At 53.2% G+C, this 25810-nt stretch overlaps 1 protein-coding gene across 3 annotated transcripts in view; it reads left to right on the plus strand.

Moving 5' to 3' along the window:
- The window catches only part of Kiaa1755 (KIAA1755 ortholog), a 35765-nt gene extending 10194 nt beyond the window's left edge, over nt 1-25571 (plus strand). For all 3 annotated transcript variants that reach the window (XM_087911054.1, XM_087911052.1, XM_087911053.1), the window contains exons 3-14: nt 2093-3401; nt 3852-4034; nt 6890-7013; nt 9404-9497; nt 10812-10895; nt 11196-11312; nt 13822-13920; nt 14993-15141; nt 17455-17593; nt 19910-20032; nt 20543-20755; nt 24455-25571. In XM_087911054.1, the coding sequence (XP_087767180.1) occupies nt 2093-3401; nt 3852-4034; nt 6890-7013; nt 9404-9497; nt 10812-10895; nt 11196-11312; nt 13822-13920; nt 14993-15141; nt 17455-17593; nt 19910-20032; nt 20543-20755; nt 24455-25129 (3309 nt within the window). In that variant the 3' untranslated portion in view covers nt 25130-25571. The remainder of the gene's footprint in view (nt 1-2092; nt 3402-3851; nt 4035-6889; nt 7014-9403; nt 9498-10811; nt 10896-11195; nt 11313-13821; nt 13921-14992; nt 15142-17454; nt 17594-19909; nt 20033-20542; nt 20756-24454) is intronic.
- The last annotated feature ends 239 nt before the right edge of the window (nt 25572-25810 follow it).

Here is a 25810-nt window from a genome sequence, read left to right on the forward strand (position 1 = left end):
TGTATGCCTCCAAGCCAGAAAAGGGCATCAGATCTCATTATAGATGTTTGAGAGCTATCATGTGGTTGGTGGGAATTGAACTTAGGACCTCTGGAAGTGCTCCTCTCCTCTGAGCCATCTCTCCAGCCCCCAAGACAAGTGTTTTAGGCAATAGAAGAAAACAACTTAGTCCCTATTCAGGCCATGAATTTGCCCCATCAATCCACGGGAAGACACATTCTGCTTCCTACTTCTCCCTGTTGGCCAGCAGCCACAACAAGCACTAGGAAAGATCTTGATTGGCCAGACTATGGTCACGTGTCAATGGCTAGACCAATCACTGTTGACCAGAGGAATTGGGTTTTAAGATTCACACACAACCCCCCCATCATCCCCCTCCCAAAGGAGACTGTTCTAGGAAAATAGCAAGGAGATCACCAACAAAGTTCCGATTCCCTCTGCTCTCCTCCCTCCCTCAGAGATTTACCAATGCCCTTAAGCTATTGTTAGTTACCCTGAACCGGCTGCCACCCAGCATCAAGAGCCACACAGCCAATCTTAGGACCCACAGCACCTGGCGGGAAAGCCTCCATGGCAACTGCTCCTGAATGGGAACAGTGGAATGTAATATCTCCCAGAAGTCTTTGCTGGTGGCCTCACCATGACCCCCTGACCATGTTTCATGAAGATCCTCCTTCCCACCTCCCTTTTGCTCTCCCTGACAAGCCACACAACTGTCACTTTGTCCGTCTGTTCAAACACATTTGCAGGGATGGACACAGCGCAGTTGGTAGCGCGCTTGCCTAGCGTGCGCAAGCCCTGGGTTTGAATTCGTTTCTGTAAATGGCACGATGATGCTTTCCTGTGATGTCAGCACTCAGCAGGTAGAAGCAGGAGGATCATACGTTCAAGGTCATCTTCAGCTACATGGCGAGATCTAAGCCAACATGGGCTACACGAGACCCTGTCTTAAAAGAAAAGAAAAAAAAAAGTCAAAACCACTTGTCCTGTCCCCTCCTTTCTCCGTTGCAATTTCCCAACTTTTATTTTTAAATATAGGCACATTTGATTTGGCTGTCATGGATAAATTCATGTCACCTCAGAATAGACAGGAGCAAAGAGGGCCTCACAGTAAGTCCTTTGAGGCCAGGCTCTCATTCACATCAAGACTCAGTCACTGGGAACATGGGGAATCCATGTTACCTCTTTGAGGCTCAGCATCACCACCCCAACTCCCATGAGTAAGAGAGAGACTGCAATGGCAGAATGTAAAAATGGTGGTGGCCTTTGCAAGGTCAGCCAGCAGGACAGTGGCAGGGGCAAGTCTCCTGACTTCTCATTCAAAACTGTTTCTGGGTTATTTTAACTTGGGGCTGGGGAGATAACTCAGTCGTTAAAGGCTCTTGCCTCACAAGCCTGGTGTCTCGGATTCGATGTCTGGAACCCACGTAAAGATGGTAGGAGAGAATCCAGGACACTGAATTTTTCTCTGACCTCCACACGGGCGCTGCCCTGTGATGCACACACATCCCCACACACTTTTTCAGAAGGGAGTGAATTCATGTTCTCTGAACACTCTCCAAGCATTGTGTTGGCTTCCTCGCATCCATACTCAATCTGTCTCGTGCCAGCCCGGGAATACTGCTGCGATTTACTTAATTCCAATCTGCAGATAAAGAAATCAAATCTCAGAGCAGTTCAGTTACGTGTACAAACAACCCATTTAGACCTCCGATCTGTGCCTTCCTGACTTTAAAGGGGGGTGGCTAAGGCTCCAGCTGAGTTGGGAGAAATGGTGGGTAAACAGGAAGAAGAGGGCCATGAAGCAAGCAGGGTTGCCATGGAAGAGACTTGCTGATTAATTAATGTACCTGGAGCACGGGCCTTCCCTTCAGGCCCAAAATTTAGCAAGTATCTTCAAGGCCAATGCCAAGGGTAAGAGTAAGTGACCCCATTGTACCCTGACAGCAATGGCCTCTTCGGTGCCTGGTTCTGGGCATCCATCTTGCCTTTGCCTATTCCCTGACTATTTGAGGTTCCATGTGGGAGAGGGAAGGAAACTGACCAAAACCGAGGTACCCTGGGTCTCTCTGATGCCCCCTTCTCTCGGCAGGCCCTCTACACCCACTGCCTCTTCCTGCATGAGGGCTGGCCGCTGTGTCTGCGGGATGAGGTCGTGGTCCACCTGGCGCCACTCAACCCGCTGCTGCTGCGCCAGGGCGACTTCTACCTTCAAGTGGAGTCCTGGGAGGAGCAGTCTGTCCACATGACGCTCAAGTGCCTCTCCACAGACCTCCGAGAGGTGGACAAGAAGCCTATTCCCGAGACCTCCTACTCTCTAATCTTCACCCCAGAATGGCTGGAAGCCATCAACAGTGACTTTGAGGGGCGTCCCTTACACAACTGTCTCGTGGCTTCAGAAAATGGAATCACACCTGTGCCTTGGACCAGGATTACCAGCCCAGAGTTTATAGATGACAGACCCCCAGGAATGAATGTCCCCTCCTCAGATGGGGATTCCTGTCCACTAGAGGTACTCCATCTGAGCAGCCCCCAGGAGTCAGGCAAGGCCAGCTCCTTGGGCAGTGAGGGGTCTGTGGTCCAGAGCTGGGCTAAGGATAAAGGGAAGTTGTTTAGCAGCAAGTATCCTGGGCTCATCAAGGTGGAGCCAACAAGGCCAGGGCAGATGTCCTTTCGAATGGACAGTGAGGTCAACCAGGGCCTGGAGGGGGAATATGTGGCTCTCCTGGGCTTTCCCCAACAGTGCAGAAGGGGGTCTTTAGACAGGGAGGTAGTGACACTCAGTGTGGACACTCAAGGATCACAGGAGGAGACATCCAAAACTAAGGGAGCACCTGTGCTTGGAAGGGTCCTACCTCTCCCAGGACATGATGAGGGACCTCCCTTGGGAAGACTGGCATGGGCAAAGCCAGCAGGCTCGGGAGAGAAGCCTTACAGTGGGGACTCAAGAAGAAAGGCCAGGCACAAACCATCTGCCCACACTGCAGAGACACAGCCCCAGCAGCCCCACGTTGGTGTCCCGGAGAAGCCACCGAACTGTACCTCTGCTCTGTTAGAAGACAGTGAAAAAGAGCCAGCATCCTCTAAGATGCGAAGGCCTTTGGGAATGACAGCAGCCATGGTCCAGCTCAGGTCTGGGACAAGGGAAATATTCTCTCCCATCCTGTCCTCAGCTGCCCCTGCAGCCCTAGCTTCCGAAACAGAGGAGACCACACCAGGACACGGTAGAGCATCCAAGTCTGAGGCCTTTCTCAGTAGGAACACCTCCGCCCGTGGGTCCCCAGCTCCTGGGCTCCAGTTCTCTTTCTTGAAAGCACAGAGGGCACCCCCATTGCCCACTGAGAAAGCCCTGAGCCCCCTCAACTCTCTACAGCCTTGCGGCACCAAGGCTCTGGGGAAAGGTAAGAACTCACATTCAGCAGGGCAAGAACCAGGCTTACCTGGTGCAGGAGGCTCTGGCTGTGAGGGACAGGGACCACAAAACTGTCCCGGTCTCAAGGGGTTAAAGACGGCTCAGGAGTGTAGAGCTGAGCAAGTCCATTCATTGGTCTGTTTGGGTTCACATTCCAGCTTTACCTCATGCTGTGTGACGCTGCCCAGACACTTAATCTCTCTGAGTTCAAGCCTCCTTCTCTGCTGAGGGGTGGGGTGGGGGTGGGACATCGTTTACATCACAGAGTTGCTTGCTCTGAGGGTTCAAAGACTTACCAGAAGGAAGGGAATTAGCATTATCTGGCAAAGAGCAGGTCATGCTATAAGCCTATCATCCTTCGGGTGGAAGACAAAATGCTGTCTCTCGGAAAGTGTGTCTCCTGTATGACAGTCCCTGCTTTGTTGTTCTTCTTCCCCAGATGGAACAGCTCTCCCCAGAACATCTGGCTCCACCCCACTGTCTGGAGAGCTGCCTGGCTTCCAGAAAGATTCTTCAGGTCCCTTAGGTGGAGGACTTGGCCTGGAGGAGTGTCGCAGGCGTGAGCCCAGGATTGGAACTCTGGGAGTCAAGCTTCTCCACTCCGGGATAGTCTGCCTGCCAGGTTCTGGGGTTCAGGGGGGAGTGGAAGGGGCAGAGCATTCTCAGATGCTGGTTGGGGGAAGAGGGGGAAGGCCCAGGAGGCTGAAGGTTTCCAACAACAGGCATGGATTAGAGGAAAGCCATTTCTAGGTATCCATCCACCTATCTGTCCACTTGTCCATCCACCCAAACATCTATCCACCCATTTCTCCAGACTTCAGCAAGTAAGCCAAGGTGTGGGTCAGGCTCCCTAGAAGCTGAGTTTGAGACTAAGATTCTTGGGAAGGCCCCCGTGAGAATGGGACAGAACCAAGTAAGGCAGGCAGGCGGACAAGCAAGGTGATGCCAGACCCTGAGAGGCTCCGAAGTGTGGGTTATACCAGTTGACTGCCTAAGGCAAGGGGTCAGAATTAATATCTGGGTACACAAGACATTAACTGTAGGCTGACTCTGGGTGTGCCAGTCATTGACTGCAGACTGATCCTGAGTCTGTCAGTCATTAACTGCAGACTGATCCTGAGTCTGTCAATCATTAACCGCAGGCTGATCCTGAAATGGGATGCAGGGCGAGCCATTATGCTAGTTCAGCTAAGGGCAATCCTTCAAGGAAGTAAGCATCTGTGAGCCTCTGTTAATAATTCTTCCGGGCTCTGGTGAGCGAACAAGGGCTCTGCCACCAACGGGCTTTGGACCAGGTATTCACAGCTTCCATGCTGTGAAATGTGAAATGTGAAAACTTCCATTCAGGAGTTTTACTTCCGCTTCAAAGCTATTCGATCACTGTTTCCCGAGCCCCAGACTCAGCACTGTGGTGTGAAATGAGCCCATGTGGCCCCTGCACCCACACAAATTTTGTTCTAGCATTAGGGAAACTTCAATCCAACATAAAGAAAATGTCTAGGAACTAGGAAAGCAGATAATGAATGCTCCTGGCCCAGGCTTCCAGTAGGAGAGGCCAGGAAAGCTTAGGAGTTAGCCATGTAAATGTTGGGAACAGCATTTCAGAAACAGGGAACAGTACGTGTTAAGGTCAGGAGCAGGAAGGACCCTGTGCCTTTGGGAACTAACTGTCCTGCCACCTTGCGACTCCTGATTTCCACATCTCCCTGGCCCCATCTCCCTGCAGATGAAGGAGCCACCTGCTGGTGTCCCAGTCATCTGTTGAAGCTTTATTGAATTTTTGTTGTTGTTGTTGTTATTTGTTTTTGTTTTTTCGAGACAGGGTTTCTCTGTAGCTTTGGAGCCTGTTCTGGAACTAACTCTTATAGACCAGGCTGGCCTCGAACTCACAGAGATCCGCCTGCCTCTGCCTCCTGAGTGTTGGGATTAAAGGCGTGCACCACCACCGCCTGCAGTGGCTATAGGAACCTCCTGCTCTCCTACCTATTTCCATGTGACATTGGTCACCCAGCATGCCCATAGCAGAAAGGTTTTCTGGGGCTAGAGATGATATTTTGGTTCTGCCCACCAGACAAGGGCAGTGTTTGGAGCACAGAGAGTTCCTTGATCCAGTGAAAAGCAATTCATGTGGACAAGGATGGCTCCTCCTGTCTGTTGCTCTGTTCCTGACCCAAGCAGCATTTGGTGGGCAGGCAGAGCCAGGCTCTGGTCACATGGTTGCCATGTCCCAGCACACCCAGTGTCTGACCCTCTTGCTACTCCAACTTGGGCCTGGGGACTGACTCCATCTGCACCACTTGGGAGCCAGGGAGAGGAGGCAAGTTGGGCTACTGGATCCTTCTGCACTCTGCAAGTTCCCAGACTTACAGAGTTTGGGTAGCGTTGTTCTAAACTCCATGTGCTGGCCAACTCCTCAGGCATCCACACTCTGGTGCTGTCCTGAGCCAATCCCAGGAGGCAGTGGAGTTGTCGGGGCAGCTTCCTGTAGGACCCGAGTTGGGGATATGGAAGCGCTGCCTTGGCCAGACCAGGGGACAGAGAGGTTTTCAATAGCGAGGGATGGGTGGGGCACACCAGACAAACAGAGCTGGATGAAGGAAGGTCCTGCAGCTAGGCTGACATCCTGGGCCTTGAGTCCCAGGGAGACAGTGAGACACACAGCCCCCGTTTCTAGAAGAGGAATGCACAGCTGGGGTGGGGGGGCTGGAGAGATGGCTCAGAGGTTAAGAGTATTGCCTGCTCTTCCAAAAGTCCTGAGTTCAATTCCCAGCAACCACATGGTAGCTCACAACCATCTGTAATGAGGTCTGGTGCCCTCTTCTGGCCTGCAGGCACACACACAGACAGAATATTGCATACATAATAATAATAATAATAATAATAATAATAATAATGAAAGAATACACAGCTGGAGAAGAACTCACAAGTTCAGCCTGTTGTGGTCTGAGTGAGGTGGTGAGAGATGGTGCCCAGGTACCACAGATGCACTCTCTGCTCCTGGCTGAGTGCTGGACACGCTCAGGACCTGGCTCCCCGAATCCCCAAAGAAACCTCATCTTCTTGGACTGTATTTATCTCACCAGATAGATTAAAGTTAAAGCTCAGAGATGCACAGACTTTACCCAGGGACACACAGCAAGTCAGGATGGGAACCAGTCTGCATGACCTCAGAGCTCACTGCACCAGCTTGTTTCCTGGGGTGCAGGCACTATAATGGGGGTACATGCATTATACTGAGATAGAGGATAGTGAGCCGACTCTGTGCTGAAGAAGAATTTGGAGAGACTTTTCTCAGGGAGTGGCTTTGAAGCTGGGCCTTTGGAGGATGAACAGGAGTTTGGGGGTCACAGAAGGAAGAGAAGAAAGGGCACTCCAGGCAGAAAGATCAGTGTAGGCAAAGACCTGGAGAGTCACAGAGGCAGCTTCCATGGAGGGTCCCCCAGAATTGTCATTGCTCATGTGTCTTCTCTCCTTCAGGTGGTCGGGACCGGGTGGGGCGACCTCTACTTCTGGTGTCAACCATGGAGGAGGCCTGGGAGGCGCCATGGTGTACCGCCTTGGAGGTCACAGAGTTGCTGTCCTATTTATGCAGTGTCCCTAGGTAAGGGGGCACTACCATACCGTCACCCCTCTGCCAGGTGTGTAGTGGAGAGGCCCCAGGTCCTTCCATCCACCGCGTGTTCACAGGCTAGGTGCTGGGTGGCTGATGGGCTCTGTTCCTTCAGCCAGGGCCATCTCAGGCCGGTGGGAGAGAGGAGAGGTGTGTGTGGGACCCTCCACAGACACACAGCAGGAACCCACAGCTCTGACCTGGGAGTGTACCAGAGTCGTAGATTGGCTAGGTGAGCTGTTGGCTCCAATCACTCGACTTATTCCCAGCACTGCACATGCGTACAGCCTGAGAGTCCGCATTCCTGTAAGGTTCCCAGGGACACTGATGTGGCCAGATTGGAGACTTCAGCCAGGAAGCCAGGAAAGGCTTCTCCCGGAAGGCGGCATCAGAGATCTAAGTGTTGTTGAGTAAATAAAAGACAGGGTAATTGAATGAGTGAGTGGGTGAAGGAGAGAATTAAAGAGCCAGGGTTTGGGGCCATAGCTCAGTCAACAAAATGTTTGCCTTGTAAGCAAGGTCACCTGAGCTGTAACTCCAGAACCCACGTACAAAAGGACATGCGTGATGGGGCACATTTGTAGATACAGAGATCCGCCAGCCTAGCCTAGCCTAACCGGCTTGTTCCAGCCAATGAGAAAGCCTGTTTCAATGAAAAAGGTAGGGAGCCTCTGAGGATACCCGAGGTTGTCCTCTGGCCTTGGCACCCCTACATGCAAACACCTGTGCACGTGTGCGCGCACACACCACACACACACACACACACACACACACACACAAACACACAAGACTAAGCACACGTGATGCATGGCCTGGGCTGATCTCCAGCCCCCGGTCTCTCCCACTTCTAGCCCCTTAGCCCATGGTTCAGACTTCATGGCTGGGGAGAAGCTTGGCTTCTGAGCCACAGGCTCCCACCAGGACATGCAAAGGTGTCATTACTCTACCCTGTAGTGTAGAACCCCAGCCAGCTGGAGGTTCAACATCTGAGCAGAGGTTAGGGTGCTGCTCATGAAATTCCTTGAAACCTTCTTTGCCACCCCTTCCGCAGAGCCCCCTGTCCCCTGCAGGTCACCTGCCCCCTACAGGCCACTGGACACCAGATTTTCGGTAGGTGGAAAATGACCCTGTGGTAGACAGAACCCTGGAAACATCTCTCCACCCACTTTGCTCTGTGACCTTGGGGGAATGACTTTCCCCCTCTGAGACGCACCCTGCCCCACAAATGACCAGGGAGCCCGGGTAAGGCCACAAGCAACTGGGATGAGGGGGAAAGGCAATGTCAGCTCCTCTCAGTCTACTGCCTGTCTGCTCTGAGTCGGTTCCCCACCTGGGGTGGCCAGAGCAAGCCTTTGTGCCCCCCTTGCTCGGGGCAGGCAGTGGATATGTTGTACAGACGAACCCATCAGTTCTCATACAGTCTTGTCAAGTGAGAGGGTCACAAAGCAACGTGGGCCATGAGGGCTGTGTTCGTGAACTGGTGGGGTAAGGTTCTAAGACAGCCGGGGGCATCTTTCAGACCCCCTTGGCCAGCAGACTGGTTGAGGGCACTTGCAGCCCACCAGCCTCCAGGACCTCGCCTACCAAGCCCACCCCCACCCCCGCTGCTCAAAGTCTGAGGGCCCTGGCTAGGTCTGGGGAAGACACCTGTTTGACCTAGGCCTGTAATTAGGCCAGTCCGGGACCTGGGAAGCAGTTACCGTCCTGCCCACTCTGGTGAGCAGGGGGCATTCTGGGTGCAAGAGACTTATGTCCAAGTTCAGAACAGCCTCTGGGTGTTTGCCTTGAGGCCAGAATTCTTCATTTCCCTGCAACGAGTTATAGCAATTATACAAAGTAGGGAATTTTCTTATAGCTCTGGTTACCTCCCTCAGTCCCTCCCCAACACCTTCCTCCCTCCTTCGAAGAATTCCTTAAAGGAGTTTTTCTGAAGCCATTCAGTTAGCTTTTCTCACCTCATTGGGAAAAGATAGGTCATGTGACGCCACCTAGCCCAGTGATTGGCTGGGGAAGTTGGGTCACTAGTGTGGTCTCTCCAGATCAGAAAGCCACAGGTGGGGGCTGGTGAACCCTCAACCAACTGGGGGTCCTGCCTACACAAAGAAATAGGCGGGAGGTTAGGCTCACCCACAACCTCTGAGCCACGCCCCCGACCTCAGAGGGGTGGTGATGCAGGAACACAGTGACCACAGTGATGAACCTGGGGCCTGCAAGGTGGAGGGGAGGCTGAGGATTCTGCAGAAGGAGTCATGGTGCTTCCTGGAGGAGGCACTGGTCTTGCAGAGTGGCGACTCCTGCCGGCCTGTTTCCCTCACCTTTCCATCAGGTTCTCCTGAGCCCAGACTGCCTTGCAGGACCTGATTTCTGTCTTCCACCCGCAGGCTGGACAACGCAGCCAAGGGGCTACTGATGGTGATTGATGTCAGGGAAGGAACCCCGAGTCCTGCTCTGGTCAGTGCCCTGCAACGCACACAGGTGAGTGCCAGTCAGGGGGCCTCAGTCTGGCTGGTCTTGGGAATCTCCAGGGGAATGTGGCATGCTCAGAGTCTTAAGGGTTTAAGGTTGGCGTCGCAAAACCTGGGCAGAGACTTTCAGCGGCAACTAAGGGAACCGTGCAGCCAGGCTTCTAGACCAAAGGTGTTGGCTGGCTCAGTGTGATAAAGAGGTTTAGAAGTAGCTGCGGGTGCCGGAAGGGGAGCTGATGAATGGTTCCCTTCAGAAAATGCATTGAATTAGGCTAGGGGGCGCAGGGCATGGTGGGGCCTTGAGGTGAGAGGTGACACTTTAGAGAGAACTGGTGCATGATGGGAGACACAAGCACGGCAGGACCTTAAAGTAGAAGGGGGGGCCTCCTTTAAAACCCAGAGAAGAGGTTCATTGAGTGAGGATGAGAGAAAGGGAGAAAGTGTGTGTGTGTGTGTGTGTGTGTGTGTGTGTGTGTGTGTGTGTGTGTGTGTGAGAGAGAGAGAGAGAGAGAGAGAGAGAGAGAGAGAGAGAACCAACCACCAGAAGAGGGATGGGGTGGACAGAGGGGTCTCCTTACAAAAGTTCCCAGAGCAATTCCAGGAGCGAGAGAACCATCAGTCTTTTATAAATTTGCGAGTTTAGTGGGAAGTTTTACATCATGTGATTTAGCCCAAAATACTACTCCTGTCAGAGAGCAAGGAAGAGCCAGGTGCATATAAAAAAATCAAGTCACAGACTTCTTGTTAACTCTATCCCAGAGAGCTGCAGGAAGGTGGGGGGGGGTGGCTCTTCAGGCTGTGGGATGTGGCTTTTAAAGAGTGACCGCTGTCTTAAAGGGGCAAGCCCCTGTTCTAACAGCCTGGAGTTGATTCTAGCAGCTTAGAAGTCATTTGATTCCGTGGATACAGCGAGAGAGGCCCCAGACAAAGTTTCTTGATATTAGCGCTGATTGACTCGCATCGACTAAGTCCCATGTTCTGGGGAATACAGGGCTCTGATTGGTTTAGCCGTGGGCCACGTAAACTCCTGATAGAGAAGACTCTTGGCTAGCCATTGTGTACAATCGGACAAGGGAAGGTCTGACGTATGCTTACCCGGCCACCTGACCCCTTGTCTTATAGATGGGAAGCTGAGGCCCCAAGGAAGGCATGCAGTACAGCCTGGGTTTGCTATCTCTTGATGCTAGTGGTTCACTCTAAACAAGCCACAGAAAGCCCCCACCCAGGCGACCACAACATGCCTATGCATGTCCCTCAGGGAGGAGGAGGAGGTGACAAGGGGAAGAGGGGACAGAGTAGCCCTGAAGAACTGCTGTCCTCACAGGCTCTGGCTCCGGCCTTCATCAGCAAAGTGCTCCTCCTGGGAGAGAAGGCATCCATTCGCCAGCTACCTGCACTACCTGTCCAGGTGAGCAGAGGCCTGGGCGGCGACATGGAGGAAAGAGCCGAGTTCTGCAGTTGATTGGTGATGCCTGCCTTGAGCGCCGACTTGGCAGTAGCAGTACGTGCGCCCCTGTGTGTGCCATTCCATAACCAGGGTCCAGTTCAAATGATTGATCAAAGCTTCCAGAGAAGACTCACTGCTCAGGACACCACTCCAGATCTTCCCAGGGGGAGATGTGGTGGCTGGACAGGGATCTGAGCAGGACCTTCTCCGTTGTCTTTGGGGAGAGTCTCCTGCGCCTTCTGACTCTTTCTTCATTCATAGGTGGAGGTACTGACCTCGCTGAAGGCCCTCAGGAGCCACGTGGACCCCAGCCAACTGCCTGAGGCTCTGGAGGGCCCCTTCCACTACCACCACGGCGAGTGGGTGCAGTTCTTTCAGGTGTCTATCCTCATAGCCTTCAGTCTCTGACTTCTCCTCTTCTCTTCACTGCCCTGCCCCTTGGGTCCCTCAACCCTGTCCAAAACCAGTCATTCAACAACACAATAAAGGTTCAGAGTAGCCCCCAGTAAGACCTCAGGCTCTGGGGCCAGCTTTCTGGGTTCTAGTCTAGCTCTGCTCTGTGACTTTGGGTAAGTGACCCACCTTCTCTGAATCTTGCTTTCGTCACTGGCAAACGGGAGGATGGGGAGGGAAATGAAATTGCTTTTTTGTGGGATTTTTATAAGGATTGAGTTAAAGTTAGTAAAGCTTGTCTGACACACTTAGACAGCTTTTGTCAACCTCTGCCCCATGGAGCCATGGGCACATGGTAAGTTATCATGCATTGCTTCCTATAGGGTAGGGAAGGGAACCGCCCCTGGCTCCATCCTGTGTTCCACAACAGGGCGTTCTGTGCACGGGTTAATTAGAAGGCCACAAGAGTAGGCAGCACATGGAATCACCTATTTTGAAGGTGCCTAACACCCACCCAGCTGCCCCACTCCCCACAAAGTATGACAGATTCCGGCCAGGGTGGGGGTGAAAGTCACCCCTCCATGGAGAAATCCTGTCTCTACTGATAGCGTGGTAAGTTATTATCTACTGTTCCGTGTGGAAGACCTCTGTGAATTGTTTCGCTTTTTTTTCCTGTGTTCTCTTGGTGACTCTGAGACATGGAACCCAGAGCCCTGCATGAGAGGGGCAAGTGGGGTACCTGAGCCTCCAGGCTTGGCCCTTGTTTTCTCAAGACAGGGTCTGCACTCAGCTCAGGCCACATAGCTATATATTCTCGACTTTCTTTGAAATCCAGGTGGCCTTAAGCTCAAGAACCTCCTGCCTCCTGCATCCCAAGTACTGGGGTAACTGGCCTGTGCCCCCATGTCCTGCTGGTGTCTGGTGCTGAGTGCAGGCTTAACTGTGGAATCAACCTATGTTGGGCTGAAAGTATCTAGGCTGCCATCCCCGCACCTGAGACACGAGGATCAGGAGCTTAAGGTCATCCTTGGCTACATAGCCAGTTCAAGGCCATCCTGGGCTACGAGATCCTGTTGCAAGAAACTAAAACAAACAAATAGACCCAGAGAAAGTGCCAGTGAGATGGCTCAGTGGGTAAAAGTGTTTGTCATGCAAGCCTGGTGACCTGAGTTCCATCTGTGGGACCCACGTGAAGGTGGGAGGAGAGAATCAACTCCATGAACACCCTCTGACTTCCACACACACACACACACACACACACAATGGTGTGCACACCTCTCTCCTACACATGCCATGGCATGCACATCTTTCTCCCAATAAAAAAGTTTAAAAAAAAAAAAAACAGACAAAAGAGTTGGGCAGTGGTGGTTCACGCCTTTAATCCCAGCACCTGGGAGGCAGAGGCAGGTGGATCTCTATGAGTTCGAGGCCAGCCAGGTCTACAGAGTGAGTCCAGGACAGCCAGGGCTACACAGAGAAACTTATCTCAAAAAAAACCCCAAATAAAATAATAATAATAATAATAGTAATAGTAAATGGATGGGAGAGAGAGGGAAAGGAGAGGGGGTGAGGGAGGCATTGCATGCCAGTGGACCACCTACAGACTTGCTCGTTGGGACACAAACCAGTACAACTTTCAAGGCAGTGTCTACCTGGCATCTATTATCTGAGTCATTTTCAGGCGGTTTCTAGTCCCCAGGAGGTGTACATGGTTCTACAAGACACTTAGCAGAAGGAGCTTGGGCATCCTGGTCTTGGTGTCCTGGGGGGTAGGGCTCCTAGAATCACTCCCCTGAATATGTGGAGGGATAGCATGTAGTCATCAGTGGCATGACCTGCTCCCAGGTTCCTCCTCTCCAGAGGCCTCGCGCTAACCCGGTGACCTTTGAACTTCGTCTTCCAGGCTGTCCCTTTACGTGACGTTTTACTGGGTAATTCAGAGTGTAAAACTTACAGTGATCATGAGTCTGGCATGTTCTGGGCTCTATTCTAAATCCCATGCACAAATTAATCCATCAAACCCTTACCCCGCTGTAAAGTACATTCTAATACCATGGGTTCCACGACTCAGACGTGAAGCCCAGAGATGTTAAGTAACTTACCTGTGGTCTCGCAGTAAGCTGATGGCTGAGCTGGGCCAAGCGTTTTCTCCAGCCCAGCCTCTCACCCCCATCCTGCTCCTTCTATGAGGAAGCCTTAGGGTCTGTGAAGAGCTCAGACCCATCTTCTCGCTCCTCTGGTAGCTGTTCTCAGACTGCCCCGGAGCAGGGTCTGGCTCAGCTGTGCTCAGGGTGAGCTAGAGGTGGGAGAAAGATTGGGGTATGGGGGGAAATGGGGCTCATCAAGCTCCACTCTCGGCCACTCTCCTGATGGTTCTGCTGTAGTATGAGTTCTAGAAGCCCCACACGGTGCCTCCCCGTGTCCTCCTGGGGAAAGATATCTCTGCTCTTGCTCTCCCAGGCTGAGTTCTGTGCCCTGGCGCCTGTACTTGCAGAAGCTGGACCCGTTCCTCGCTGACCTTCGCCAGGCTTCATCCCTGCTGCAGGCTTCCATTCAAGAGTTTGAGAAGGGTGACACCCCTGGTGGGGTGCAGGTAAGCTGGGATCACAGGGTAGGGAAGCCTCCAGCGTACCTCAGACTCTTAAGTACCAAGAGCACTGGGAAGGGGACACTTAGGGTGGTCACTCTGTCTTCCACTTTGTCACTCAGATAATAAATAATTCTTGGGCATCCACCTGAGGATCCAGCTTGCCTCTGCTTTGGTGAGGGTCATGGTGCAGCGGCAGAGTGGCTATTTAAAAGGTCGCTATGGGGACTGGGGATGCAGATCAATGGTAGAACACTGGCCAGGGATGCAAGAGACCCCAAGCTGAAACAAAAAGGGGGGGTGGATTACAAATTGTGTCGAATGCCGTAAAAGTGGTAAGAGTGAGGAAGGCGGGCAGTCTTTGAAGAGATGGTGTTTAACTGTGGCCTGAAAGAACATGTCTTTGTGACCTGAAGAGATGGCTCAGAGGTTAAGAGCACTGGCTGGTCTTCCAGAAGTCCTGAGTTCAATTCCCAGCAACCACACGATGACTCACAACCATCTGCAATGAGATTTGGTGCCCTCTTCTGGCGGGCAGAAGTACATGCAGACAGAACACTCTATACATCACTAATAAATCTAAGAGAGAAAGAGAGAGAGAGAGAGAGAGAGAGAGAGAGAGAGAGAGAGAGAGAACATGTCTGTCTTTGAGGGGAAATGAGGGCAAGCATGTCCAAAGGCCCTGAGGCAGGGTGTAGCTGGGTATCTGTGGAGCAAAGTACAGAGGAAGGAGCTGGGCCCAGGAGCTGGGCAGAAGGGCCCTGGAGAGTTTGAAGCAGGGGTCATGAGGTATGTTCTTTGATGTCCCTTTTTCTTGCTGCAGGGGAAGCCAGAGGGCTTCAGAAAGCTCAACCAAAAGTCTGGGGTCGGTATTTCCAAGAAAGGATGGAGCCAGAACCAGTGAGGTTCCCATGGTGATAAGAGGGTCATAGCTTCAGGAGCAATGCTAGAGATTAAAGGGCAGGCTTTCTTGAAGCACCCAGTTGGGAGATTCAGGCTCTATCAGCGTGGTTATCCCTGGAAGGCTACAGGGGAGAGTGAGGATTGGGCCTAAGGACATCCCCCCCCATGTTGGCAGGAGGCCACCAGGTGCCTGAGCAAGTCCAAGGATCTGATGGAGGCTGTGCTGAGGGACCCGGGCCTGCTGGCTCTCCAGAGGGAAGGTGGAGCTACTCTGGCCAGGTTGCAGCAGGAGGCCAGCAGGCTGAATGCCAACCCTGATGTCAGGTACGCACATTCAATCTCCCCGCCTTCATGCCCCATGAAGCTCAGAGGTGGGGTCACCCCGTGAAGAGAATGCATAGGGTGGGCCTAGGGGAACAATTGGGTCACAGGTTCCCCACCCTCTGAGCCTTGGGGATCACTCACCATCTGCTTCTTCATCTTTGGCCATCTTCAGCCATGGACAGGCGTTGGAGGACCAGTTCTCTTGTTTCCTCTCCGCACACATGAACCACCGCGCCTTTTCCATCCCAGGCTCTGGCCCAAGCCCTTCCAGACCCGTCTCGTGTTCCTGGAAAGGGCCTGGTGCTGCCCACGCCACTCTTATTAGCAGGAAGAAGTTGAGACTGAGCACAGGGAACAAACAGTATGGCCCATAGGAACCCAAGGCTGGGATAGCTGGGTGGCTAAGGAACAGGCCTGCCTTTCCCATGCTCAGCCTAGGGGAAGGACCTCAGGACCACAGGTGGGCGGCAGGCCTGACTGGACAGCACCAGCTTCCTTGCCTGCTGTGAAGTGGAACCTCCTCAATCTCAGATCAGATGTCCTGCCTGTTCTAAACTCAGACGGTCTGGGCACAGGGCAGCAATTACACCCAGAGCTTTGCTTCATACACAGAGTTATTGAAATGATTGTGCAAAATTACTTTCAGACCGTATGTAAAGGTGTGTCTGAAATGCAAATGGACTTCTTGTCTAGGCTGAAGTCCCATTGCCCACATGCCTCATTATACGTATCCAAATACCCTAAAATTGGAAAGATTCCAAAATCTGATATGCTTCTGGGCCAAGGGATACTGAGCATGTAACTGAATTGGTCAGTAATTAGAAATATTTGCTCCAGTAAAACATAGGTATGTATATTCAAGAGCCAAATGCAAAATTTATGCACTTTTAGGAACAACTTGTGCACTGAACCAACATTTGATGTGTGTGTGTATGCTTTGTTCTAAAGAATGAAAATGTTAACTCATTTAATTCCCACTTTCGAGGTGGAGCCCAGTTGTCTCCTCTTGTTACAGTAGAGGAACCTGAGACTTAGAGAGGTTAACTGAGTATCCTAAGGTCACACATCTGGAATGTGGTGGGGCCAGGAAATAGATAGGAACTGGCAGAACACATCACCCTGAGATGCACCAGGGTTCATGCAGGTGGAGCCGAAACAGAGGGGGGCTCTGGTGCCTAATGTGGGCCACCTCCCGCCCATCATTGTTAGTCTCCATGCCCCTGCCTCACCTGCTACACCCTACCCCTCCTGTCTACCTGAGGTCCCTCCAGACCTTTGAGCTGGAGTCCACCAGGGGGCGCTGTGGGCACACGCTCGCCTCAGCCCTTTCCCATACAGCGCCGGTCCCTGCAGCCCTCTGTGCTAGCTTCTCCTTCAGGCGTTTTTGGGCTTTTTTCTGATGTAAGACCCGTGACGGGCGTCCCTCGAAAAGGCAACCTTTCCTTCTTTCGTCTTTGTCTGAAAACAGGCTCCCTAGGGCAGTTGTGGGGAGACCCCAGGTTTCTCCTTTCGCGGAGCATCGCCGCGCAAGAAGTTCCATTACAAACCTGCTTTGGCCACTTTAAAAATGTTTTGCAGGGTAGGTGGGCCCCGGATTCAAGGTCATCCTTGGTCATGTAGGAGTTTGAAGCCAGTTTGGGACACTGAGGCTTTCTACCAGAGACAAAGACCGTCATGGGTTACAGCTGCCTCTCTATACCCGTGTCCTGTCTAATAGAGGTTAGGAAGATAGGATGTTGCGAATGTGTGGATGACAGACGACGCCTAGTGCCCGGCACTCCAGTGAGAGTTTCTCATGAAGGGGCGAAGGTCCCTGGCTTCCCAGAATCCCCTAGGCAGCACTAGAAAGTTCCCCAACTGGGGCCTCATGCAGAAGCCTGGAGTAGAACGTGGGAGCCGCACTTCTGGAAGCCCCCGCTTCGATCACTTTCTGCTTACAACCACTCTGGGCAGTGGGTTCTATTACTATTCCCATTTTAAAGACGGGGAACCAGAGCCCCTCCAAAGAGGTGATGCTGCACAAGGACCCACACTAGCAGGTAGCAGGACTGGGATTCAGACTCAGATCTACCCAGCTGGCTTCATTCTCTGCCAAGAGGAACAGGATCGTTTCCGTTCCTGCTGCATCCTCGGGTATGTGGCTGAGGCCCGGAGTGGGCTAGGGCTCTGTTTTAGGTCACACATCAGGTCAGTGACTGGCAGTCCAGCTGGGGCCGCAGATTAGGGGGGCAGGCCCATGACCAGCGAGAGCACAAGGAGGCGGGTGAGGGGAGAGACCGCTTCTGGGTCTTCTCATCCTCCTCTCCCTCCCAGGAGCCATCTGGCTGAAGCCGCAGCCCTGTACAACCTTGTGGATGACCAGCTTCACGTCCTGGTCACTGCGTCCAACCACCTCCTCCGAAGGCTGGAGCTCCGTGTCCGCCTGGGCCAACTGGAAACTGCCATCCACCAGGTAAGGGGGCTGCTACTGGGGGACATGGTGCTTTATGGGGTCACTTTGTTCTGGAGTTAAAATATCAGCCCTTGGTGTTGGGGCGAAGGCAGAAAACATGCTATCCAATCAGTGCTTCACAGATTAAATGTCGAATATAAGGGCTGCACTTATTAGCACCGACTGTGAGCGTCCCCTGGACTAGAGTGTCTATGAATATGCTTGTCTTCCAGTGTGGTCTCTTACCAGTGACACGGGAGCCTTTGGGATTCCCCACCGCACATGGGGAAACTGAGGCCAGGTAGATGTCATCCACTGTGGTTGCACATCTGGAGTTTGAGACTGGATCTATTGGTGCCCCTTCGCCTGGCTTCAATACTTAAAGCCAACATATCCCTGTCTGCCCTAGGCTGGGTCATTCCTGCTGGGTACTTAGCCTTGACCCTTGAGCCACCGACTGCTCAAGCTTCTGCACCTGCATGTCTAGCCTTGAGTTTTCTGAAGGCAGAGTATCTTTGTTGGTGTCCCCAGAGCAGGAATGCCTTGTTTTCTCTCCCTGGGGCTGTGACAAAAGCCATCTGAGGAAGTTTGTGCTGGCTCACAGTTTAAGAGTGCACAGTCAGGACAGTCCATCACAGTGGGGGGGGTCAAGGTGGAGGGGTCATGGGGCACCCACAGCTCAAGAGTGCAGTCCATCACAGTGGGGGGGGTCATAGTAGAAGGATCATGATGCACCCACAATCAGGAATATACAGCCCAGCATCCCAGCCAGGGAATGGCGCCACCCGCAGTAGGCAGGTCTCCACTGCAAATAATAAAACCAAGATAAGCCCCAGAGACTAGTCTCCTAGGTGATCCTGCATTCTATCAAGTACAGAATTAGCACTAAACCTTCTCAGGGTTTGTCTTAGTTAGGGTTTTTGTTGCTGTGAAGAGATACCACAACCACAGCAACTCTTATAAAGAAAACATTTAATTGGAGGGGCTCGCTTACAGTTTCAGAGGTTCAGTCCATTATCATGACAGGGAGCATGGCAGCGTGCAGGTAGACATGGTACTAGAGTTGAGAGTGCTACATCTTTTTGTTTTGTTTTGGTTTTTCAAGACAGGGTTTCTCTGTGTTGATTTGGCGCCTGCTCTAGAACTCGCTCTGTAGACCAGGTTGGCCTCAAACTCACAGAGATCTGCCTGCCTCTGCCTCCTGAGTGCTGGGATTGAAGGCGTGCACCACAACTGCCCAGCTGAGAGTGCTACAACTTGCAGGCAACAGGAAGTCAACTGACACACTAGGTGGTATCCTGAGCATAGGAACCCTCAAAGCTGGCCCCACAGTGACACACTTCCTCCTACAAGGCCATACCCACTCCAACAAAGCCACACCTCCTAATAATGCCACTCCCTATGAGATTAGGAGGCCAATTACATTCAAACTACTACAGGGTCAGAGGCACTTTTTACCATCTGTATCACCCATAAACTGAAGCAAGGGTCAGGCATATCCACAGTGAGTTCTTGGTAGAGCCTTCGTCACTGGCAGGGGCCCCTCCAGCCCCAGTTACATACCCCTAAGACAGGGAGCTCGTCCCCCGAGACCAACCTTTTATGACCAGGTGACACTCAGTGGCCAGACTGACATAAGTCTTGCCTTCCCAGGACCTCAAGCCACCTTGGCTTCACCCCACAACCATACACACAGAGGGTCTCCCTGGTGCAGGCCACTCACAGTGCCATATGCCCTCTGGGTTGAGCTGAGGGAGGCCATTACCCTCTGACCTTGCAGAATGCAACCACGTGTTCCCCTCACCCGATTCTCCTGCCCAGCATCTCCTGTCCACGGCTTCTATACATCCAGGTCCACAACTGATTAAGGTTGAGAAGGCTTTGGCCCCTCAAGAAGTTGAGGGGCTGTGGAAGCGGCTCAGTCGGTGAAGTGTTCATACCACACAAGTATATGGACCTGAGTTTGATCCACAAAACCTCCATATAACACTGCATGTGGTGGTGTACACTTGTAATCTCATCCTTGAGGAGACAGAGTAAGGGGGCCAGGCAGGCCTTGCCTTATTGGTGAGCCCAAGATCCCAGTGAGAGACGCTGTCTCAAACAAACAAACAACAACAACAAACCAAAGTGGGCGGATCCTTAGGAGCAAAACCTACCCAAGCTGACCTCTGGTCCCCATACACAAGTACCCTCACATACACCTACCTGCACACATGCACACATATGCAAGCTTGCACACGCCCCATGCATGTGGACACACACAAGGAAGTAGACAGTCGCCCAGAAGGACTCCTTAGCCACCCATCACGACTGAACCCCCCGTCCTCTGCCCAGGTCAGTGACTGGATGGAGCGGGAAGGAAGGCAGTGTCTGCAGGCCCTTGCCCCTGTCGATCTATGCGCAGAGACCATCGAGAAAGTCCATGCCGAGTTCGAGGACTTCTTCCTGCAGGTTGCGGTATGTTCCAGGGCCCAAGTGGGGTCAGCTAGCTCCCGGATGCAGGGGTCGGAAAGGGCAAGGGAACTTCTTGGGGCAGTGAGGTTCTGCCTCCTCCAGGAAGTCCTCCAAGACCACGTACAGAGAAGTCAGAACCCTCGTGGGTTTCTTAAAATGTATGTTCCAGGGCCCTGACCTTGGCCTGCTGGGTCAGTCGGGGATGCCGTATTTGTGATAGACAGGAAGCTTTGGCTGTCACAGCCCTCAGGGACTCCCAGACAGTAGAGGATGGAACTGGCCTGAACACAGCGTAGAGGACTATGGAAGATCAAAGTCTCCAACCCAGGCTTCAAAGTCACAGAACCTTCTAGAAGAAGTGAACTTCCAAGGCAAAGGCCTGGACTATTGGATGCGTTAACCTTTGTCCACGGGCTGAGCTTTGTAGATAGGGGCTCAGAAGGTCATGGCAGCTCCTGACTGTGGGTGGATCCTTAAGCAGGAACTTGAGTGGGTCTCTTTCTCCCCCCTCAGGCCCAGTACCGTCAGGGCCTGGAACTGTCCAAGCAGGCCGCGCAGTTGGGAGCTGCAGAGGAAGGGGCAGGTGAGACAGAGCTCCCGGACCTGGCAGCCTTCACCTCCACCCAGCAGGCCTTCCAAGCCAAGCTGACACACTTCTACATGGCAGCCGAGAGGCAGCGCACTGACCTGGAGACCCTGCTTCACCTCCACCGCTTCAGAAAGAAGGTGAGAGGAACTCATGGCCCATCGGAACAAACCCGCATCCTCCCGCTGGGGTAATGTGGGGTCCGGGAGGTGCCTCACGTGGAAGAGGAACTGGCTGGGAGGCAACTGTGGCCAAGTAGGCAGGGTGAAGAAGAGCGGAAGTGGTTAAGCTAGCTAGGAGAAAGGCTGGCCTGAATGCAGACCCTGCCAGTGAGCGCTTCGCATTTACCTGCTTCTGGGTGAGTCGGGGCCACCGGCATCATGCCCATTTTACAGAGGAGAAAGCCAAGGGCCAGAAAAAGTAAGCTATTCAGGTAGGATTAGGTAGTCATCAAGTAGGATTTGACTTCAAGGCTTCACCTCCTAAATTCACATAACCCAGCCCCCCCCCCCATTTTTCTAAAGGAAAAACTGAGGCCTATGGACAAGAAAGAAAGCTAGAAGAGCTGGGTCCCAGCTGGACAGGAAGTCACATGACTGCCCTGTGCCCTCAGCTGCCCCTTGAACTTGCCATGAGGGACAGAGCATGGACGGAGCTTGACCCCACCCCACAGCTGTTGGGCGGCCCAGAATGGAAGGGACAGTTGGGGACATGGGATGCTCCAGAGGGCAGTGGGAGGGACCCAGACAACTCACAAACGCCTGGGGACATGGAGGACAGGGCTTGTCTGTCTCCTTGGGTCAGGGACAAGGCAGGCAGATGTCAATAGTGGCAGTGAAGGGACAGCCTGCCCCTTCCTCACCATGGAGAGCACAGGCGGGCCGAGTCCGGGATTCAGAGACTTGGGCCGCATGTACCCAAGTGGCCTGTGTGACCTCAACAGCTGTCCGCCCTTCTCTGAACCTCAGCCTCTGTTGATAATAAATATGGCTCGCGCTGGTGTAGGGTCTCCAGTGCCAGGACTCTGTTCTAACCTTTTCACCGTCACATCGACCCTGTGCTGAGAACAAAGTCATAGAGCTGCCAGCTGACTATGTGCGATCCAAACCCAGACCTTTGGCTTGAATGTACTCCCAATCAGGTGGTAGGAGAGGTGGTTTCAAGCACTGGCTGTTCTGCCAGAGGACCCAGGTTTGATTCCTAACACCCACACGGTGGTTCACAAGAGGCCCTAACTCCTGTTCCAGGGAATCCAACACACACTTCTGGCTTCCCCCAGGCACCAGGCATACATGTGGTGCACAGACATACATGCTGGCGAAACCCTCACGTGTGGAAAATAAAATAGGAGCCGGGCATGCCTTTGATCCTAGAACTCTGAAGGCAGAGGCAGGTGGATCTCTGTGAGTTTGAGGCCAGCCTGGTCTACAAGAGCTAGTTCCAAGACAGGCTCCAAAGCTAGAAACCCTATCTCAAAAAAACCAAAAAAAAAAAAAAAAAAAAAGAAAAAGAAAAAAAAGAATAAAATAGGAAAGCAGATTAAATTAAGGAATCCTCCCCCCCCCCCAGCAATGCACCCAGCGTCAAGGCCATCTGGAAGCTTCTGTTCGCCCAGTGACTGCTGCCCCCATCCTCCCTGCCATCTTCCTGGAATTAACCCAACTCCTAACACTGCAGCCCTTGCCCCCTGCTTTTCCCACTGCCTGGGAAGTTGTTCTTTGGCCAGAAAAGCTGAGGCCTGATCAAATCACTACACCCGCTATGCCATAGTGTCACAGCGCCCCTTGGGATCCGAAACGATCTGCTGCTTGTCACCAGCTTGTATCTGATGTGCTCTCTGGGTTATGAACTTCCCGAGGTGGCATAGCAGACTTGGTGTCCTAGCCTGAGACTGGGAAAGAAGGGAGACAGAGAGGGCAGGCTGGGCCTGGGAGAAGGTAGCATTTCTCCTAAGAAGAGCACCATGGAAAGGGGCAGGCCTGGCCATCGTCCCCTTGGCCACCTCTGAGAGTTTGATCAGGGCTGGCCAGTGCTGCCCTGACCATCGCCGCTGGGAAGATGGGGACTCAGACAGGACTCTACCGAGGTGGGGCGCCCGAGTGCTGTACCTTCTCCTCTAAATAACCCTAACTCATTGGCTGCTAAGGGAGATTTACGGTGCCATGAGTTCTAAGTGCTACTGTGAATGTGAAGCCATTTATCTAAAGACAAGCTCCCTCATCCACAGGAAGATGCCTCCTTACAGCCAATGGCTCTGCTGTCCCCAGCCAGTGGCTTGCTCTGCCCCAAATTAATGGAGAGAGAGATTATCCTTTGCATCAGCTGCTGTAGCGTACAGTGGGGAGAGGGGGTGCCAGGGACAGGCAGAGTCACATGATGGGCAGAGGCCCAGCTGGTGTATGGGCTGTGGAGCCTGCCGGACTGACTGCCCACTCCTGCCTGAGCCAGCTTTTCTTGGGCACAAGGAGACAGGTTGGCTCCGGGGTGGGAGTCCAGTCCCCACTTACCTCACTGTGTGACTTGGGATAAAGTCATTCCATTGCTTTGTGCCTCACTTTCTCCCTTTGCGAAATGGGCTACTAATCCAGCTCAGAGTAGTGACCTGGGACACTCATGGAACCAGGAAAATAAAGAACACTCTGGAATGCATTAGTGACGCCCCTCTCTCAGTGTCTCAGCTCCCCAACCCCATCGCCCCACCCCAGTGTAGTACAACAACTATTCTACGCTACTGTTTGTGAGTCGGGCAAGGGCCTGGAGTGGGGGGGGGTAAGGCCAAGGCCAAGAATACCCCTTTATTGCGTTCCAGGGCAGCTTATATAGGGTCTCCTGGACTAATGGCCATGCCCTAACTCTCAGCTGCAAAACCACCAGAAACCACTCCCCTGCCATCAGGAACTCCTGAGGGTCTCGTGCTCAGAGAAGCTGCAGAACAAGTTGTTTACTCTGGCAGGCGGGGAGGGGGGGGGTCACAGGAAATTCAGGGTCTGGGGGTCCACAGTCCCCAACACCCCGGGCTGGAAATTAAACCCAAGGCCTCAACCCTGGTAGGTAAATGCTCTACCACCAAGCCATATCCCTAGCTTTTTTACTTTATTTTGAGATAGGGTCTCCTTGAAATTGTCCAGGCTAGATTAGAACTCACTCTGTAGCCCAGGAAGGCTTTGAATGTGTTGACCTGTGGAGTGGCCAGAATGACAGCTTTACACCAACAGGCCTAGCTACGTACCCCCAGTCTGTGTGGACGTGTGCCACACACATGCCTGTGGAGGTCAGAGGACAACCCTGGGTATCAGTTCACTTCTACCTTCTTTGAAACAGTCTCCTGTCATTTGTCACTGACCATGGCAGGATAGCTGGCCCTAGAGCTTGTGGAGATGGCCTTGTCTCAGCTTCCCATTCCACAGCAGGAGCTCTGGGACCACAGTTGTGAGCTCCCACACACAGCTTTTTGTGGGTGCTGGGGACCCGAACTCAGGGCCTCATGCTTGTGCTGCAAGCCCTTTATCCCCAGAGCCCTCTCCCCACACCGGCTCTCAGTTCTGAGGAGGGTTTCCGGGTCATTCCCATAGCTCTTGTTTTATGCATGCCCTGCTGCCTGTGGGTCTGTCAGAAGGGGCCTGAAGAGCCCAAGGGTGCTAGAAGCTATCTGCAGGTGGCAGGGGTATAGATCTGAAAAGAAAAGGGATAACGGTCATCACATTCACCAGAGATCGTTGTCACCTGGCTGTGCACACCAGGCTGTGCACCCTGTAGTTCCGTCAGCCACGCTGACTCCTGCTTACAGACTCATCTTGTCTTCATAGAACCCCCACCTTCCTCCCTCTTTCTGTCCTTAGATGTCCCGGTTCCACGTGGACTGTCAGGACCTGCTGACCCAGCTCAGGCTGGCCAAGACTCCAAGGGCCAGCCCTGGGGACCAGCTCCACCTCCGCCTCCACTGTTATCTGAAGCGCCTGGCATCTGAGTTCCAGACGGAAAAGCTCCTGGCCATGCAGCTCCAGGTGGCCTCGCTGAGCTGGGCCGGCCTGGGTCAGGAGTTGTGGGAAGAGGCCCAGGAGCGACACCGGGAGATCCAGGGCTTGCTGAGGAAGGCACTAGCCTACTGCCCGTGCCCAGAGGTCACTGCTGCCCACTGCTCGGCGCTTGTAGATCGAAGCGGGCCAGCAACCAAGGGCCAGGGTCTGCCTAGAGAAGTGGCTTCCAAATGGAACAGATCCCTACAGGACTGTCTGGCTCCTCGTGTCTTCCAAGGGGAGCAGAGCAGAAACATGTGGACAGGTCTGCCACCCCAGGAAGCCAGCCAGACTGCGGACCCTGAGGAAGGCAGAGGTGCCCCCAAGCTCCCTGAGCCCACACTGGAGCGGCTCCTCACCTCTCTCTTCTCCTGGCATCACCTTCCCAGGCAGAGCAAGGCCTCCCACCCAACTGGGGGCAGCTTTTCCTCTGAGGGGACAGACTCACAGACATCCTTGGAGGACTCACCCCACACAAGCCCTCCTGCGTCCCTCTAATAGGATCTGAATCATCACACCAGGTCTGGGGACCGAGATAGGACCACTAGAGGGCATCTGTTGAGCCCATGCCATCCTATCAGACGCAGCCAGGAAGCAGTGTTAGCAGGACCACCTTCTGGCTCCAGAAAACTCCAAGATGATGGGTTGTTACCCACACAGAACAGTGCCCATGGGAGTTAGAGTCCAGACTCAATCATAGGACGCTGGGCTGGGAATGCAGAGTCTCACATGGCAAAGCTGTCTGGGACCACCTTTTAAAGTCTTACCCAAGCTGTGACTTGTGGTTCACATGGATAACAAAGTGGTGGGAGGAGCCTCTTGTCTTGAGCCCCAAGGAAGCGACCCTGAGACAGCAACTTTGCATTTGGCAGTGACCCCAGGAGCCACTGGAAGGGGGGTGGGAAGCAGGGAGAGGAAATAAATGGCATTTGTCAAGCAAGCTCCATCCTGCCTAAGTCTGCCAGGGTCTCCTGGCAGGGGACAGTAGTAGGTCTCCGAGATGCTCATCTCCTGCTCCCAGGAGCAGACTCTGGAGGATAAGGGCAGGAGCATGGCAGAGGAAGAAACTGCTTGGCACGGAGTTCTTCCAGGGCACCGGGCTTCCCAGCTCAGACTCAGGGAAGCATACAGAATGCTGTCCTTGCACTCCATAGACACCTCCAGTTCCCTTGGAGTGTT

Source organism: Myodes glareolus, chromosome 10, assembly GCF_982192425.1.
Source record: "Myodes glareolus chromosome 10, mMyoGla1.1, whole genome shotgun sequence".
In the NCBI taxonomy this organism is placed as follows: domain Eukaryota; kingdom Metazoa; phylum Chordata; class Mammalia; order Rodentia; family Cricetidae; genus Myodes; species Myodes glareolus.